Source organism: Danio rerio, chromosome 18 (assembly GCF_052040795.2).
Source record: "Danio rerio strain M-AB ecotype USA chromosome 18, GRCz13ab, whole genome shotgun sequence".
Lineage (NCBI taxonomy): Eukaryota > Metazoa > Chordata > Actinopteri > Cypriniformes > Danionidae > Danio > Danio rerio.
In genome coordinates, this window is record NC_141038.1 from 44,581,301 (window position 1) to 44,598,083 (window position 16,783).

A 16,783-nucleotide genomic window follows, 5' to 3' on the forward strand; every position below is an offset into this window, starting at 1 on the left:
GTTCGAGTCCCAGCTGGGCCAGTTGGCATTTCTGTGTGAAGTTTGCATGTTCTTCCGGTGTTGGCTTGGGTTTCCTCTGGGTGCTCCAGTTTCCCCCACAGTCCAAAGACATGCAGTATTAGTGAATTAAATAAACTAAATTGGCTTTAGTGTATGAGTGTATGGGTGTGTCCCAGTACTGGGTTATGATTGAAAGGGCATGCGCTGCGTAAAAACATGTGTTGAATAAGGCGGTTCATTCCGCTGTGGCGACCCCAGATCAATAAAGGGACTAAGCTGAAAAGAAAATGAATGAATGAATTGCTATTTTACTCGTCAGTTCTCAAGTTTTCATTTTCCCAAAGTTTATACAAGCAGAGCGCAATACTCAATTAGATGTAGGGGTATTAAATTATGCAGTGATTTACTTCATACAAAAGAAAATTGTTCCTCTTTAACAGGTTTTAAGGAATGCATATGGGAATCACTTTCAAGAGTTCCCACTTAGATATGCTTGGCACTTATAGCAGGTTTGGCATGCTGTCCCGGGAGAGAACCCTGAGCTCGGAGATATTTGAGCCCAGGGCTCCCGCCCGGTCTAGAAGCATATCAGAAGAACCGAGATCAGGTAGGTCTCGATCGCTCCCCCTTTAGAAGGGGAGAAAAAGGAGGAGATGGGGTGAAAGGGGGGATTCTTCCAAAACGAAGATAGTGCAATAAGGAGAAAGTGATCCATTTATATTAAGCTAGGATCATTCTGATTGGATTATTACTGATTACGGATGAGTGGCCAGCGATGCACAATCATATCACATGCTCCTCTCGAAATTAGTTTATGAAACTTCACTTAATGTTGTCTGTATCTTGTAATTTAGATTTGAATTTTATTCACTTGTAACTGTAATTTAGCATTTGTTGTAATGCAATAGTTTTGTTAATCCCTATTATTATTATTATTATTATTATTATTATTATTATTATTATTATTATTATTATTATTATTATTATTATTTATGCAGAGGCTCTAAATAAGCCCTTGGGCTTTTGTCTCTTCCTGCACATTATGGCTTTTTTTTCAGTTTTATTCCAATATTTTTTGCATTCTTGTGCAAAGAAAATAAGCAAGCTAGATAGAACAGACAAACAAATATATAAATAGTAACAAAAAACAAACAAATTAATTATTTAATAACAAAAACAGACAAACAAACAAATAAAATAATAACAAAAACAGACAAAAACATTCAAACAAATAAATAAATAAAATAATAACAAAAACATTCAAACAAATAAAATAATAACAAAAACAGACAAACAAATAAACAAATAAAATAATAACAACAAAAACAGACAAATAAATTAATTAATAAATTATAACAAGAACAGACAAATAAATTAATTATTTAATAACAAAAAAAGACAGACAAACAAACAAATTAATTAATTAAATAAACAAATACATAAAATAATTACAAAAACAGACAAGAAACAAATAAATAAAAGAACAAAAACAGACAAATTAATAAATAATAACAAGAACCGTCGAACAAATAAATTAATTATTCAATAACAAAAACAGACAAACAAATGAATAATTAAAATAATAATGAAAACAGACAAATAAATAAATAAACAAACAAAAAACAATTTTGTGAAAAGAAAAAAGGGAGACACTGGAAGTTGTATTAAATTCAAGAAGGCAGCCGGTCATTTGAAACATGAACAAGAGAATGAGTTAAACTCACCAGTAATATGCGTCCATATTTTCTTCATTGTGTTCAGAATAAATGAAGTAGCCAGGAAAATTAAATCACAGGAGGTCTGAAAGGAATTTTTACCAGACAACATCTTGAAGGCATTACATGCGTGTCATTTTGCTAATGATGGATCACCCTGAAATAGTAGTAAATAAAAGAATATTTTTAGAGAATATAGGAAACCCCCCTTTGGTTTCATATCATTGTGTTTTTTATTGATTGGTGGATGATATCCCATTACCATCTCTGCATGAGCGTACGTGTGCATGTGTTATGCTCTATAAATGACACTGGGAAGAGTGTTGCAATAGTATCTATTACAAACAGAAGGACCTCTGTTGCTTTTCCGCTCCCCGCAGCATAATGATGACATGCTAGCTAGCATGTAGTGTGGTTTTGGTCGTTCTCCCCTGACGCTTCGCCACATCTGGGGTTTAGTGTTTTCAGTGCACATGCACACCGGGGCTCTGAGAGTCAAGGCTGGTGTTGACGTGTTTCTTCTGACAGGCTAGCAAAGTATAGTCCCGTTGTTCAGCTCTGTTTCCCAACACTGGCAGAGTGCCGGCCCGGATTGCCCAATTTTTTGGGGATCAGAAAAGGATAGTGAAAATTGACTCTCTTTTTTTAAATACTGCTCTCTATTAAATATCTAAGCACCCTCAAATTGTCATTTCTCCCTGTGATTCACTAGACTAATGCATCATTTCCTGTGTGTCATCTTTAGTCATCAGTTTACAGATTCATCTCATAAAAGAAATTAAACACTGAGCAACTCGAGGCTTTTTCCTGACTAGTTAACTGGTTTAACTTGCAATGAGTGGAATACAATATACTGAAATATACAGATAAAGTCAAAATTACTAACCCTCCTATGAATATAGTCAAATATTTCCAAAATAACAGAGCAAGCAAATTTTCACAGCATGTCTGATAATATTTTTTTTTCTGGAGAAAGTCCTAAATGTTTTTATTTTGGCTAAAGTAAAAGCAGTTGTTAATTTTTTAAAAGCTTTTTTAAGGTCAATATTATTAGCCTCCTCAAGCAGTATTGTTTTCAATTGTCTACAAAACAAACCATTGTAATACAACGACTTGACTTGTCTAATTAAGCTAGTTAAGCCTTTAAATGTCACTTTAAGCTACTAGTATCTTGAAAAATATCTTGTAAAATATTATTTACTATTATCATGGCTAAGACAAAAGAAATCCGCTATTAGAAATTAGTTATTATGTTTAGAAATGTGTTAAAAATAGGGGAGTGCTAATAATACAAGAGAGCTAATAATTCTGACTTCAACTGTATATTTTTGGGGATTTTGTCATAAAATTTTATATTTTAAATTGGATTTTATTTTTTGTTTTTTTAACTTTTACTGCAAAATAATGGCATCAACCAATCACATTCAAGATTTCATCATCCTTAATATCATAAAGTATATGTGAATACAGTAAAATGAGTAAAGTGATTTATTTCATATGTATCAAGTGGTTTAAACCAAAACTTCCAGTGAGACAAAATCAGTTTATTTTATTAACAGTCAATCAGCCAACAGTATTTTGAAGGTTTGGAACCATATGATTCATTCAATGTTCATTTTCAGGCAAACTAAATCTTGCTTTCATGCATATGTTTTATAATAATCAATATGTTATCTTGCAGTGGAATGAATGTTGATTCAGTGGGTGAGATACATTAAATGTTTGACTAATTTCCATGATTCAGTTCATATGGGTTATTTCACTGAATCCATTCAAAAATCTGATGCACTGATTTTTTAAATTTGCAGCATCACTCCATTGATTACTTTCCTATATTTTCTTTTTTGTCAGATTTATGCATATAATTAAAATGAAAACATATTCTTTCTTCTAATGTTTTTTTAAGTTAATTGCCACTTTTTTAATGATATTTTTACTTTATTTTTTACAGTACAAGTCAACATTTCAGCTTTTGTTTTTGAGCAACAATTTTAATTTTAAACATTGTCATACAAATTGACAATAGTTTAAATTTTTAATTTAACCAAAATTAAACAAAAAATAAAAAAATACAACTACAATAATGTATAAACTTAAAATAGCTTAAAACACTTTGAAAGAAAAAAAAATTAAGTAATACATTAATAACATGTGCCCAATCTATAAACTTTTAATGGATATCAGTTCGACAAAACCAGTTCAGAGTCACCATCCAGACTCTCCAAAAAGTCATAAACTACTTTACAAATAGACCAAAATATATGACCAGTTGTCACATTCAAGTTTAATGGACAAATATGCAATAATGTAATCAAAAGGAATTACTTTACCAATGATTTGACTTGCAATATTCAGTATTTTAACCCAAAAACAACTGACTTTAGTACACTCCCACATACAGTGAAATAGAGTGACCTTCTCTTGTTTACATTTATAGCATGTAAATCATTTCACCTTTTAAACTTTTCTTTTTTTAAATCTTGTAAATGCATATTAAAACTTGAAATTGGGAGTATTTAAAAGTAAAAAAAAAAAAATCAATTTAGAGCTAATTGGAAAAACAAATTGCGAAATTTAAATTCCTAAAAAAAAAATTATGTCAGCCAATGCACTTCTTATTTTACATCTGGCGGTTTTGACTTTTATTTCAGAATTGTGAAATTTACTTTTTTATTCTGTGACAGAATAAAAAAAAGGCTAAAAATATAATAAAGTTGTTTTTGGTGGATGTGAAATCACATGGTTTCAGTTGTGTTTTTGAATTGAGTCCTGTTGTTGCCATTCATTTGGTAGGGTATTCTGTAATAAATCTATTCGAAATGATGATTCGATTTCGCAAAGCATGTCATAAGTGCAGCACACAATCTGCAGCTGGCCATCTGAACACTGTCTTTTCTATAAGCAGTCACTCTATTGGTGGAACCAGAAGTTGACATATTGGGCCGCTTAAACAAATAGAGTTTGTGTTTCAAATAGAGAGTGTTTCGATAGGACCACGGAGACACAGTGTTGTTTATACTCTTTTGGGAAATCAGCCTAAGAAATGGCTACTTAAAGTTGTCTCTGCGCATTAAACTGAGATAGAAGAAAGTATTTTAGCATCCAGACAATGACTTGCTTCAGCTTTAACTACCATTTAGAATCAAGAGTTCTGCTCATTGAGAGATTTTGAGATTTTTCTTTAAGCGGCACATGGCCTGTATATAATCTATTATTTGTACAGATGTTTCTGACTGTCATTTAATGTTTTTATTATTAGCCCCTATCAAACAATGACAAGCGACGATAGCTGAAATGTTGACTCGGTTGCCGTTTACACCAATGCATTTTTGTTTTAAAATGCTTGTTTTTTTTAATCATCCACATTACTCCACCATCTTCAAACTATGAAAATGGTAAAAATCCTGTTTTAGTTTGGAAATGCTGATGTTACATTTAAGTTTAACGGACTAAAATGCGAACTTTTGAGAAAGTGGCTGTCTACAATCACTTTCTAATTGGTCTTCTGGACCAGGGGTTTTTAAACTGTGTAGTTTCAAACACTAGTGGGTCGCACAGCACTGCAGCTATATTTACGTTGCGGTGAATCAAAACCAGTACGATAATGAGCGAACGACTCTTCAGAGACAATTCTGTTCTGCAAATGAATCATTTAGGTTAAAACACATGAACTGAAACAGTCTGAATTAGCATTCATTGAATGACTGTGTCAGATTCATTTGTTCACGTGTTCACTGTCACGTGTCTACGTCAGTAGCGTGCAGCACTCATGACCGCAGCCGCAAAGTGTTTGGTAAAATGGAAAAGTTTTTAAAACTAAAGGCATGGCAGACTTCTGATGCGTCTTCAGATCAAACCAAATCTAAAAAAGGAGCCACACAGAAATATGATCAGTCCTACCTCAATCTCAGTTTTATTGCCGGCAGAGGTCCACAGGGTGAGGAAGTCCTGCAATGTCTTTTATGCTTAGAAAAGCTTGCAAGTGCTAGCATGAAACCCTCAAAACATAAACAACACCTGACAACAAAACATTCTGAATATGTCAACAAAGGTTGATCATATTCTCTTCTGAAAAGAGAAGAGTATCTTTGCCAACAAAAAATGATCACAGTTACAGCCAGCATCCCACAAAAAGCACTTTGAGCCTCATTTTGTGCATATGAAATCGCAAAATCCAAAAAGTCACACACCATATATTTTTGACTGCTTTGAATGGATACATTTTACCCATTATTCCATATTAAAATATTATGGTGGGTCTAGAGATTGAATTACTTGCCTTGGTGGGTCCCGGAATAAAAAAGTTTGGTAATCCCTGTTCTGGACTATAGACTGATTTCACACGGCTGACATTTTTTAAATAAAAATTGAGGCTACGTTGGGAAGAAACTCGAAAGTATCATGGGGAGTCACATAGGAACGTTGTGTACCTGGCTGTATGTCTTATCAGTGAATAGAAAGTGACATAAATTTATATATATATATATATATATATATATATATATATATATATATATATATATATATATATATATATATATATATATATGTATATATATATATATATATATATATATATATATATATATATATATATATATATATATATATATATATATATATATATATGTATATATATATGTATATATATATATATATATATATATATATGTATATATATATGTATATATATATATATATATATATATATATATATATATATATATGTATATATATATATATATATATATATATATATATATATATATATATATATGTATATATATATATATGTATATATGTATGTATACATATTGTGCACTTTTAATCAAATTCATTTAACAATGGAAGATTTAGTTGCATGGGGTGTGGGCAATATATATATATTTATATATATATATATATATATATATATATATATATATATATATACGCATATATGTGTGTGTGTGTGTGTGTGTGTGTGTGTGTGTGTGTGTATATATATATTGCCCACACCGCATGCAACTAAATCTTCTATTGTTAAATGAATTTGATTAAAAGTGCACAATATTTTCACGCTAGAAAGCATGTTTTATGCGGGAATGTAACTGAATGATATGCTGCAACGGCCTCTTTAAACACGAGATTAATGTAGCAGATTTTGACGCTCTCGCCACCTGAGCTGAAGGTAGACAGCATTGTGGCCAGGGTGGCCAGAGCGACCTTTGACACTCTCACAGCCTTCTGTGTGAAGGCACAGTAAGAGTTTGAAGAGAAAATGGGTGGGACATTGTTCTGCTTTACTTCACAATAAGAAGTACTTTTGAATTCATCTGCAGCATTTATCATTATGTCGTTTCCATATTATTGTTCCTGTTTAGTGCTTTCAGTTGTTGAGTTCATTACAAAGTTTAATTCAAATCAAGCTCAGTCGGAGTGATAAAGGTGTTTGCTCGGTTGCATGTATATGTAACCCCTGATATGGAGCCATATTACACTAATATCGGGTCACGACCCACCAATTCAGAACCACTACCTTAAATAAAGTGATGTGAGCAAATCCTCTTCAGCTCAGGGCCCGGTTTTTAATAAGGAGCATAAACCACAGCCAAATATCCCCTACTGGACTCCACATGTGAGAATATAAATATCACACACGCTCACACATGGCCCTTGTTTAGATCTATGTACTTGACTCATCTGTAAAAAAATAATAATGTCAGATTCATTTGAGATTTGTGCTCTTTGTAAGGTTTTCATGACACAAATAATCAAATCCAGATTACATTTCTTGCTCAGTTCTTACACTGATTTAGTTGGCATAAAATAAGTGATGGCAGAGCACTAGTAAGATGACTCGACGGTTCTTGGCCAGAAAGACTGTCTGCAGGGGTTTGATAATGACCTGCATTAATCTAAAGACAAGCATGAAGAGAGATTTAAACATGAGGTGTCTGATGGATAGTCTTTCAGCTGCCATTAGAAAGAAAGACACTAACAAATGCTCTAAAACAGTGGTTCTCAAACTCTGGTACGTGTACCACTAGTGGTACGCAGGCTTCCTTCTAGTGGTACACGGACGAATGAAATATGTCATGTACATGCTACATATATTTTAAAATGTATCAAAAATTATGTATATGATGTGCCATATATGACATATAGCCTATATTTATGAGATAATCTGCCACGCTTTTTTTTACTGTGCAGAGTTGTAGCTACTTTACTGGGCCTACTATGCTACTGTATTTTAATACTGCTCATTATGGTGGTACTTGGAGATAAAAAAAATTTCTGAAGTGGTACTTGATGAAAAAATTTTGAGAACCACTGCTCTAAAATGTCCAGACTGTGATAGCCGCAAGGTGAAGTTACACATTGTATCACTTGTATTGTGTTGTTAAACTGAATTGTATCTTTCTGAGGAACAAATTTGGCTTTTTTAAGTGTGCTTGACGCAGATAAGTGGGCTTGACACTGTAGGAAACACTCTCCTTCCTCTACATTTAATGCTTGCAGATCGCTGGAAAACAACAGCTCTGTCACTGAACCGCACTACAAATAGCATCATGCACCTCATGCACACCAGTTCCTTATTCCTTCTGAATTCTTCTGTTACCCAGGAAGTGTGAGACTCTCGGATTGCAGATCCACATGCAGTAGACAACTTGAGGGCGAATAACTGTTGACAGAATTTTCATTTTTGGGTGAACTATCCCCTTTAAGGGTGCAGCTAGTGCACAGGATTGTAATTTCTTGGAATGGACTTTCAAATCTCTTCCAACTCTTCTGTGCGATGTTTGTAATCATCCTTGTCCAGACTACCTCAACTCAGTATAATAGTCTCTTTACTGGCTTTTATGTCTATAAAAACATAGAATTCACATATCATTGCACGTCTTAATTTTGGCAGACTGGCCTTGCTATAGGCCACACACCCTTGCATCAGCATGTGTAGCCAATAAAATACATTTAGATGTCAGCTCCTATTGTTCATCGGTATCTAGCTGTGCTGTGACTCCTTAATACGTAAAGCAAATCCCTTATTGTCATTACTTAGCTGTTTCTGTTCATTGTGCATGAAGACTTTAGAGACTGATTCTAGGATGACTTAATCAATAGCTGTGTTCACATCCAATGATGTGAATTAAACCTAAATGTTGCATACAAATATTTCGAATAAGACAGTTTCCATCCAATAAGTCAAAGAGAAAAAAAAACATCAGTTCCTGTTAAACTGGTTACAAATATCAAAAAGAGACATGGAATTTGCTGCAATATTCTTAAATTCGTTTTTATTTCTATAGCGCTTTTACAGTATAGATTGTGTCAAAGCAGCTCCACGTAGAAGTTCTAGGAAATTGAAACTGTCAGTCCATATTTCAGAGTTGAAGTTCAGTTTAGTTCAGTTCAGTGTGGTTTAAATTTCACTGCTGAAAGTCCAAACACTGAAGGACAAGTGCATCGATGCTCAGCTCCACAAGTCCCAAACCAAGCAAGCCAGTGGCAAGGAACAAACTTCACCAATTGATGAAAGCGAAGTAAATAAAACCCCGAGAGAAACCAGGCTCAGTTGGGCATGATCATTTCCCCTCTGGTCAAACTTCTTGTGCAGAGCTGCAGTGTAGGTTGGAGTGTAGGCTGGAGAATGCTGGACGTCCATCGTGAAGAAGCTGCAGGTGTAAGTAGGTCACCGGCGGGTGAACACAGATCCATGCGAAGACTCATCTGTCACTGGAGTCTTTCAGGAATCAGTCCCAAACTCTCCGCTCCTCCATGACCACCACAGCATCTGCTCAGGATACGGCCAGGTCCAGGATTATGGATACCTTGGCATCATCTCTTTACAGGTCTTGAATCACATCAATGGTGTTGCACAATCTCTAGAGGCACACTCGTGCATAATGCCTACATGTGCTGCATTGTGTGTAAAATTTACTAAAAAGATTGGTCTTTAATCTGGTTTTGAACTGAGAGAGTTTGTCGGAGCCTCAGACATTATAAGGAAGGCTGTTCCAGAGTTTAGAAGCCATAAATGTGAAGTCTCAACCTCCTTTAGTAGACTTTGATATTCTGAGTACTACCAAAAGCCCTGAGTTTTCAGATCTTTAAGAGCCGGTTGGAATATTAGATGCAACTGTGGGCCTTTTTTCTTTAATAAAAAAAATCACTTGCGCCTCAGAGGATGAAGATGGAACACAATGGATGTGCAGTGGTTTTTGGAGGTGCAAAACGGCTCTTAAAACAAAATTTAAATATTTTTTATGAAATTTAGATGCGTTTTCATCCTATTTAATGCACAGGTTTATCCTGCTCAGCTGTGTGTACAATTTTTGCACATTTTCCAAATGTATGCGCATCTTGGTGTTTCTATTAAGCATGTTTTAATGCTACCCCAGCAGACACACATCAAATCATCATAAGATAATTTGCTTATATTAAGTTAGATTTAGGTCACCAGCATCTAAGGAAATTTATGTCCAATACAGACATGAAATAATGTTGAGTTTAGGTTGTTTTGGAAAGTGACCAAAATCGAATGTTGAGCCAACATCTTAAACCACCGTTATATTGACGTCAAATAATCACATCAGGTATGGCAACCAAAATTCAATGTCTGATAGACGTTATGGTGTTAACCTTCACACAACGTTAAGCTGTAGCATCATTAGACGTTCATATTTATTGTTTTTAGGTTGTGTTAGAAAACAACCAAAATGCAACATCTGTTCATCAATAGACATTATTGTTGACCTTAAGATAGGACCGTTGACGTTGGTTTCTGACATCAACCTGATTTTCATTTCCAAACAAAATGCAATGTCCCAAGAAGTTGGGGTACAACGTCATTGTGACGTCATGTTGACGTCCTGTGCCTGCTGAGATAACTCTAAATGCACATAAGAATAGTTGAATAAAAACATAGCTAGTGTCTCCATTCTGTGATGTCGAGAAGTAATAATAAATAACTTGTCGCAACTCTCTCAAAGTTAGTTTGTGGTTTAATACTTCTTTACTTACTTTTTTAGCAGAAAAGCAATTTATCTACAGTTACTACACTGTAAAAAATGCAATCGATTTGTGTCGAGAACACATGAGGGAATTAAGTTAACTTACTAGTTTTTTTTTTTTTTTTTTTTTTTTACAATTGAGTGAATTGAATACAAAACAACAAAGTTGTCGCCCAAAAGACCCTTAAGAGTAGTGTTGTATCAGCTCATTTTAAATAAATAGTTTGAACAAACAGTCAACATCGTTTTTTGAGTGTAGTTTGTTACACCTAACTGCTTAGTAACAACACAAAGACTTAGGCCCAATCCCAATTCTACCCTTTAGCCCTTTCCCTTACCCCTACCCCTCATTTTGCCCGTTCTCGTAAAGGGCTAGGGATGTTCTAATTATTTTTTAGCTTGAAGGCATAGGGCTAAGGGGGCATAGGGCACGGTGTAAATACACAGTACAGTTATGATCTTGTTGCCACATTTGATCATTATAATAACATAATATATACCTCTAGTGATTTCCTGAAGATAAATACCAAAAAAATAACACAACTGCAATAACTACAGCAGTCGCGATCGTCTGATATCATATGAAGTAAGAGATCTTGATGACGTGTGCAGGTGCTGTATTGGTTTCCCATTCCTTAGGAGTAAATTTTGAAGCCCTCCCCCTTCACACTCGGTTTTAAAGGCCAAGGGGAAGGGCAACGGGTACAAAAATATTTTTGGGATTAGGTCTTACTTTACACTTAAATAAATTATTTTAAATATGTAATAGACAGTTTGTATGTGTAAGTAGCACATAACTCATTCAGTTGTGTAGGATTTTTTTTTAATGCTGTTGATTTGCTGAATTTCATCACTTTCCCTCTCTATTTAATTTCAGGATGTAGACAGTTTGCAGATGTATCTGGAGGAGGTTCGTTTCTTTGACCTGTTTAGTTACAGCGAAGACAAGGGTGGATGGCTCTGCTTCATGTGCAGCAATCCAGAGAAAGCCACAGGTAAATAAGATTTGCTTTTCCTTGGCCATGTACAATTGTACATACAATGCAATATATCCGTCACTCTCATTCCTCTGAAACAATCATTGATTCACAATGCTAGTTTGGACTGTTAAAAAGACAAAAACTAGCACTGATTTAATTCATTTTTGAAAAAGGATTCAGTATAATCAGGCGTAAATTCAGGTCTTTAAAAATGCAATCGAACCCATCCAAAACAAGAAATTTGTTTTCGTTTTTGACGGAACCCTTTAAAATCAACGCCATCTCACAGCAATTCAGAACTATTTGATTTTGTGGCTAATTCATAGGAATTTGTACAATCTCATTCGTACAATTTAGTAAGATTTTAGCTCATCATTCAATGATGGTTGGGTTTAGGGGCGAGGTTGGGTGCCATGCCTCCTTTTAAAAAACATACATTTTCGTATGACTGAACTGCAAATTTGTACGAATTAGCCACTAAACTGACAAAACGTAAAATATTTATGTTTCCTCGTGAGATCAGGCTGAATAAAATGCACACTTACAGGGATTTTGTTTACGCGTTGCGTTTGTAAACGTTAATGCTTATGTATACAGTTTTTGGGATTTTGCTCTATAATAGCTTATAACAGCTGCATCCATCAGTACATTAACAAATAAAGAACTAGAGATGCGCTGATCAACCTATCTGCCAATTTTTCGCTTGACTGGTGATCAGCACGAAGTGTTATCAGAGATGTCTGCAGACACTCACACATGTAACGTGTTCATGGTGATAAATTTTTTCCGGAGTATGAAAGAGGCACTATGTTATTAATACAATCAGTTAAACCTTAAAATGTAGTTTAACCATATAAAATGTAGTTTAGCCATATTAAACTTTTTTTTCTTTCAAGCTATTTTTAAAATGTTTTATTTAAAAAGTTGAAGTTTTCAGCAAATGCCTTCCCACAAAAAAGTCAAATAAAATTAGAAAATTAGTAGGCTATCTATAAAACATTCATTCATTCATTTTCTTTTCGGCTTAGTCCCTTTATTAATCTGAGGTCGCCACAGCGGAATGAACCGCCAACTTATCCAGCATATGTTTTACGCAACAGATCCCCTTCCAGCTGCAACCCTTCTCTGGGAAACACCCATACACTGTCATTCACACATATACTATGGACAATTTTCAACATGGCTTTGGACTTGTGGGGGAAAGTGGAGCACCCGGAGGAAACCCAAAAGAACATGAGGAGAACATGCAAACTCCACACAGAAATGCCAATTGACCCAGCCGAGGCTCGAACCAGCAGCCTTCTTGCTGTGAGGTGACAGCACTACCTACTGCGCTACTGCGTCTCCATCTATAAAACAATAATAAAAAACTTTACATATTAAATATTGTTATGCTTAATTTAATATCTGAAATATTTTATATATTTAATATATATTTAATATCATATATATAATATATATTTTAATATTTAAGATTTTTATCTGAAAAACAATGCTAAAGTCAGACATTCTGCTTTGAATAGTTTTGTCAATTTTGTCGTCTGAATAGTTTTAGTCAATTTAACCCGCCCATTGCCAGTTTAGCCAATTATATTTCAGCACCTCGGGTTACTTTTGTGGAAAACTGAAAGCCTTCATGACTGAATGAACCAAATACGCAAAGTATGCGTCTGTGACCAAAAAACGACCTCCGGTGGACAGTAACAGCCTCTGAAATAGGACGTAGATTCAGAGTACCATATGAAGTGGTTTATTATTATTAAATAACATAAATATTATGAACATAAACATCAGGGTAGCAGGTTACATTGTAACCCAGTGACCTAACAACACACTACGTGACAACATTGGCAGTGATAAGCAATTTGGCTGTTTGCACCAGACGAAACATGATAGAAATGTAAAAACAGCCATTCAGAAGCACAGAATAGTGCACTCACTGCCCTTCAACGATATGGTAAGGTTTATAGTCTAATTATTACATTTTAAACCTCTTTAATATTATTAAATGTACATGCTGAATCACTGATATGTGTTGGTTTGCACTGAGTCACAGTTCTAGAGTTCAATTTCATATAGTTAACATCTGAGGTGAACTATCTGCAGCTGCTTTCAGTAGTATGGCAATAAATGTCATGTAAAACGGCATTCAAACTCACATTATTAGCAATAAACACTGAATAAAGCACATGAAGTGTACCTAAGGTGATCATTGTCAGTTTATCCTGTTGTTCAGCTGCAAGAAATATTTATATTTCTAAATAATAAATTTCAGGTGTTGGTTAGAACAAAAACTTTTAATATGTTGAAAATTCCTTTTATCTAGTGCCATTAATTTTATTTAGAACACAATTTAAATCAGCTTTAAATCAGCCTTTAGGCTCGATGGTCAGGCATGCTCTTGTTGATCCTCAATCTGGCAACCAGTGCTTGCCTGTGTTTTGAACCAGGAATGCAATACCTAGTTCAACCACTGTGTGTCAAACTTAGATTCTGCACTTTTAATAATAATAATAATAATGCTTTGAGTTTTTTTTCACACTTTATATAGTATGTATAATTAACAGTGTAAAGGTGGCTATTGTTTATTTGTATTCATTTATTTATTGCAAATTCTGTACTGTAAATAGTCTTAAATTTAATTCGGTGTAGGATTAAAAAGGTCTTAAAAAGTCTCAGTTTAAACTTATAGAAACCTGCAAATACCTTGATAGGTCTCTCTTTTATGTGAATTCAGGAAGGAAGAAATCATAGGGACATTTTCGGGGGGTATTTTCAATTAGATAAAACTTGGTCTGAATGATTTCATCACTGAATGTCTGATCTGGATAATCCAGTTGCAGCTGTTAATGGCTCACTCTAGGGCAAGATTATCAGTGAAGAACACCCACCTCTCTTTAACAGAGTAACACTTGATCCCTTTCTGAAGTTAATGATTAGTGGCTACGTGATTTTACTAAAGCACATCAGGACTCCAGATGTCTCAGTCCTCAAATCTGCTTTGCATGAGAAGAAGAAAGAGATCAAAACTAGAGTCTAAGGTGGTTCCTTTGGTTGCTTTAGCTTTAGAGACAGTTTAGCATTAGGATGCTCAGACAAAGAGGCTTCTGATCCCATTCAACTGCATCCAGAATGTTGCTGTTGCTTTGTTTTGAATCTTCTCCAAACATACACATGTGCTTTTTGGTAGGATTTTTTCCACAAGAACCAATTAGATACAATAGGGAAGGTTTTTTGCCTCTGGCCTCAATGTTTTACCAAAAACAATGAAACATATTGTAAATAGGTGCACATGGAACTTGTCTTTTTCATCTGAGATCATTTATAGGCGTTTGAAACAAAAAAGAAGGTCTCAGGCCTCTGCGTTGATGATGCTAAAACACGACATAATTCCCCATGTGTTTAGCAGAGCTTTACTATTTACCTAAAACATGCCAGGGACTAAAACAATGTGTGCTGGATCACTTTATTTTCAGGATTTTGTCGACTATAAGTTACAAGTACATGCAACTAATCCTCATTAGAGTATTAACAGACTCTGCTTAATGTCTGCTGACGCTGCTTGGGTTTCTTTTTTTACACCAGACGTAAAAGCGTCATTTAAAAAAAAATAAAAAATGCCTCATGCTTGTTTTTTTTTTTTTTTTTTGACCCGCCGTGTTAAAACCTTCTCCACCAATCATGGTTGGCACTTTTGTTCACGTGCACTGAGCTGCTGAAGTTACAGTAAACAGCACTTGGAGGCGCTCAAGAGCAAAACTGTCAATGCGAGCGCACATTGAAGAAGATGCCCAGAGTCGATATGAACGTGGAGCTGCTTATTGCAATGGTGAACAATAATCATTTCTTCATCACTAGAGCTGGAGCTGCTGCTTGAACCATCCATAACAACAAGCGTGTTAACTTTGTCTTTTTCTTCTGTGTTACAAGCGGGTGTCAGAAGCTTAAATTTTTGTAGCGCCATCTAACGTCAAGGAGTGATTTTGCATACTCTTCTGCTCGACGCCAGTAAAACTCGCTTGGGTTTGAATACAGAAAAACGTCTTGAAAAACAAAAAGTGTCCCGGTGTGTATGAGCCTTTACACTGTAGTCTCCTCAGCGGATGTTTAAAGTTGTAATATTCATATTGTAAAAATCATCTCATGTAGATTTTTAAAACTCTGAATCTGCATCTCGTTTCAGAAGGTCACGTTTTCTTTGCTTATAGAGGCAGCTTTCCTGACTTAAATGAAAAGCGCTGTTTATTTCATCAAGGCAACCTAGGGTGCTGAAATTTGATTGGGTAAACTGGCAGTGGGCGGGGTTACACAGTCCAAAACAATGATGGACGTTCTGACACAGAACTTTTCAAAGGAGAATAACTGACTTTAGCATTGTGTTTCAGATAAACAAACATGTTCATTAAGCATGTTTCGTGAATATTTGCAAACATGTTGTTGCATTTTTATGCTTTAGAAGTGTAAAAAACAAACCCACAGAACCTTTAAGGGTTAACAGACAGTTTGACGGCATTGGATCTTCCTTTGCCTTAAACAAAAAGCTTTCATTTCTGAAATAATGTAGATGATTTTTTCTTCTTAGAATATTTTATACTCCCCCAAAGTTATATATTACAATTGTTCACTGAGGCTTTTGTGAAGTATTGGATTGCTGCTGTACGTGAAATATTGATGGCGTCACTCCACCTCAGAAAAAGCCACGTAGAGACAATTTAATGAGACAGGAAATGTTTTTACATGCCACAACTCGGCAGCCAAGGTGGCAATAAAAAGCTCATTGAACCTCAATAGCAAGTGCCGCTCATTAAAGGAGTGTTTGTAGCACACATTCCACCTCTTACTCCTTATTCGTAATGCGGGACAGTTTCCATGGACAGAGAGCTGTAATGATTTTTAATAGAGCGAGATGAATGTTTACAGAAATAAGGACTTTGGGAAGGGTGAGCAAGGCAGCACGTACCCTTGGCAGTGTTATGGTCTAACAGAAGTCTTGTGTGTCGTCAGCTCATGAAACATGTTATAGTGTTTGAGAGCACTCCAGCGCTTGGAGTTTGGCTTTTACATTAATGAGGAATTCAAACAGGGGATCAAGAAG

The 16,783-nt window shown here is 34.9% G+C and overlaps 3 protein-coding genes across 5 annotated transcripts in view; 2 read left to right on the top strand and 1 right to left on the bottom strand.

Annotated features, from left to right (window-relative positions):
• Positions 1–16,783, bottom strand: part of grk7b (G protein-coupled receptor kinase 7b) — an 845,646-nt gene that overhangs the window by 524,220 nt on the left and 304,643 nt on the right. The window lies entirely within an intron of this gene.
• Positions 1–16,783, top strand: part of bcl7bb (BAF chromatin remodeling complex subunit BCL7B b) — a 266,172-nt gene that overhangs the window by 141,707 nt on the left and 107,682 nt on the right. The gene's annotated exons all lie outside the window — the stretch shown is intronic.
• Positions 1–16,783, top strand: part of veph1 (ventricular zone expressed PH domain-containing 1) — a 168,118-nt gene that overhangs the window by 125,922 nt on the left and 25,413 nt on the right. For all 3 annotated transcript variants that reach the window (XR_015514233.1, XR_015514234.1, NM_212831.1), the window contains 1 exon segment: positions 11,586–11,703. Coding sequence is in view for 1 of the 3 variants with exons in the window: in NM_212831.1 (NP_997996.1) it covers positions 11,586–11,703 (118 nt within the window). In the remaining 2 variants the exon portion in view is untranslated.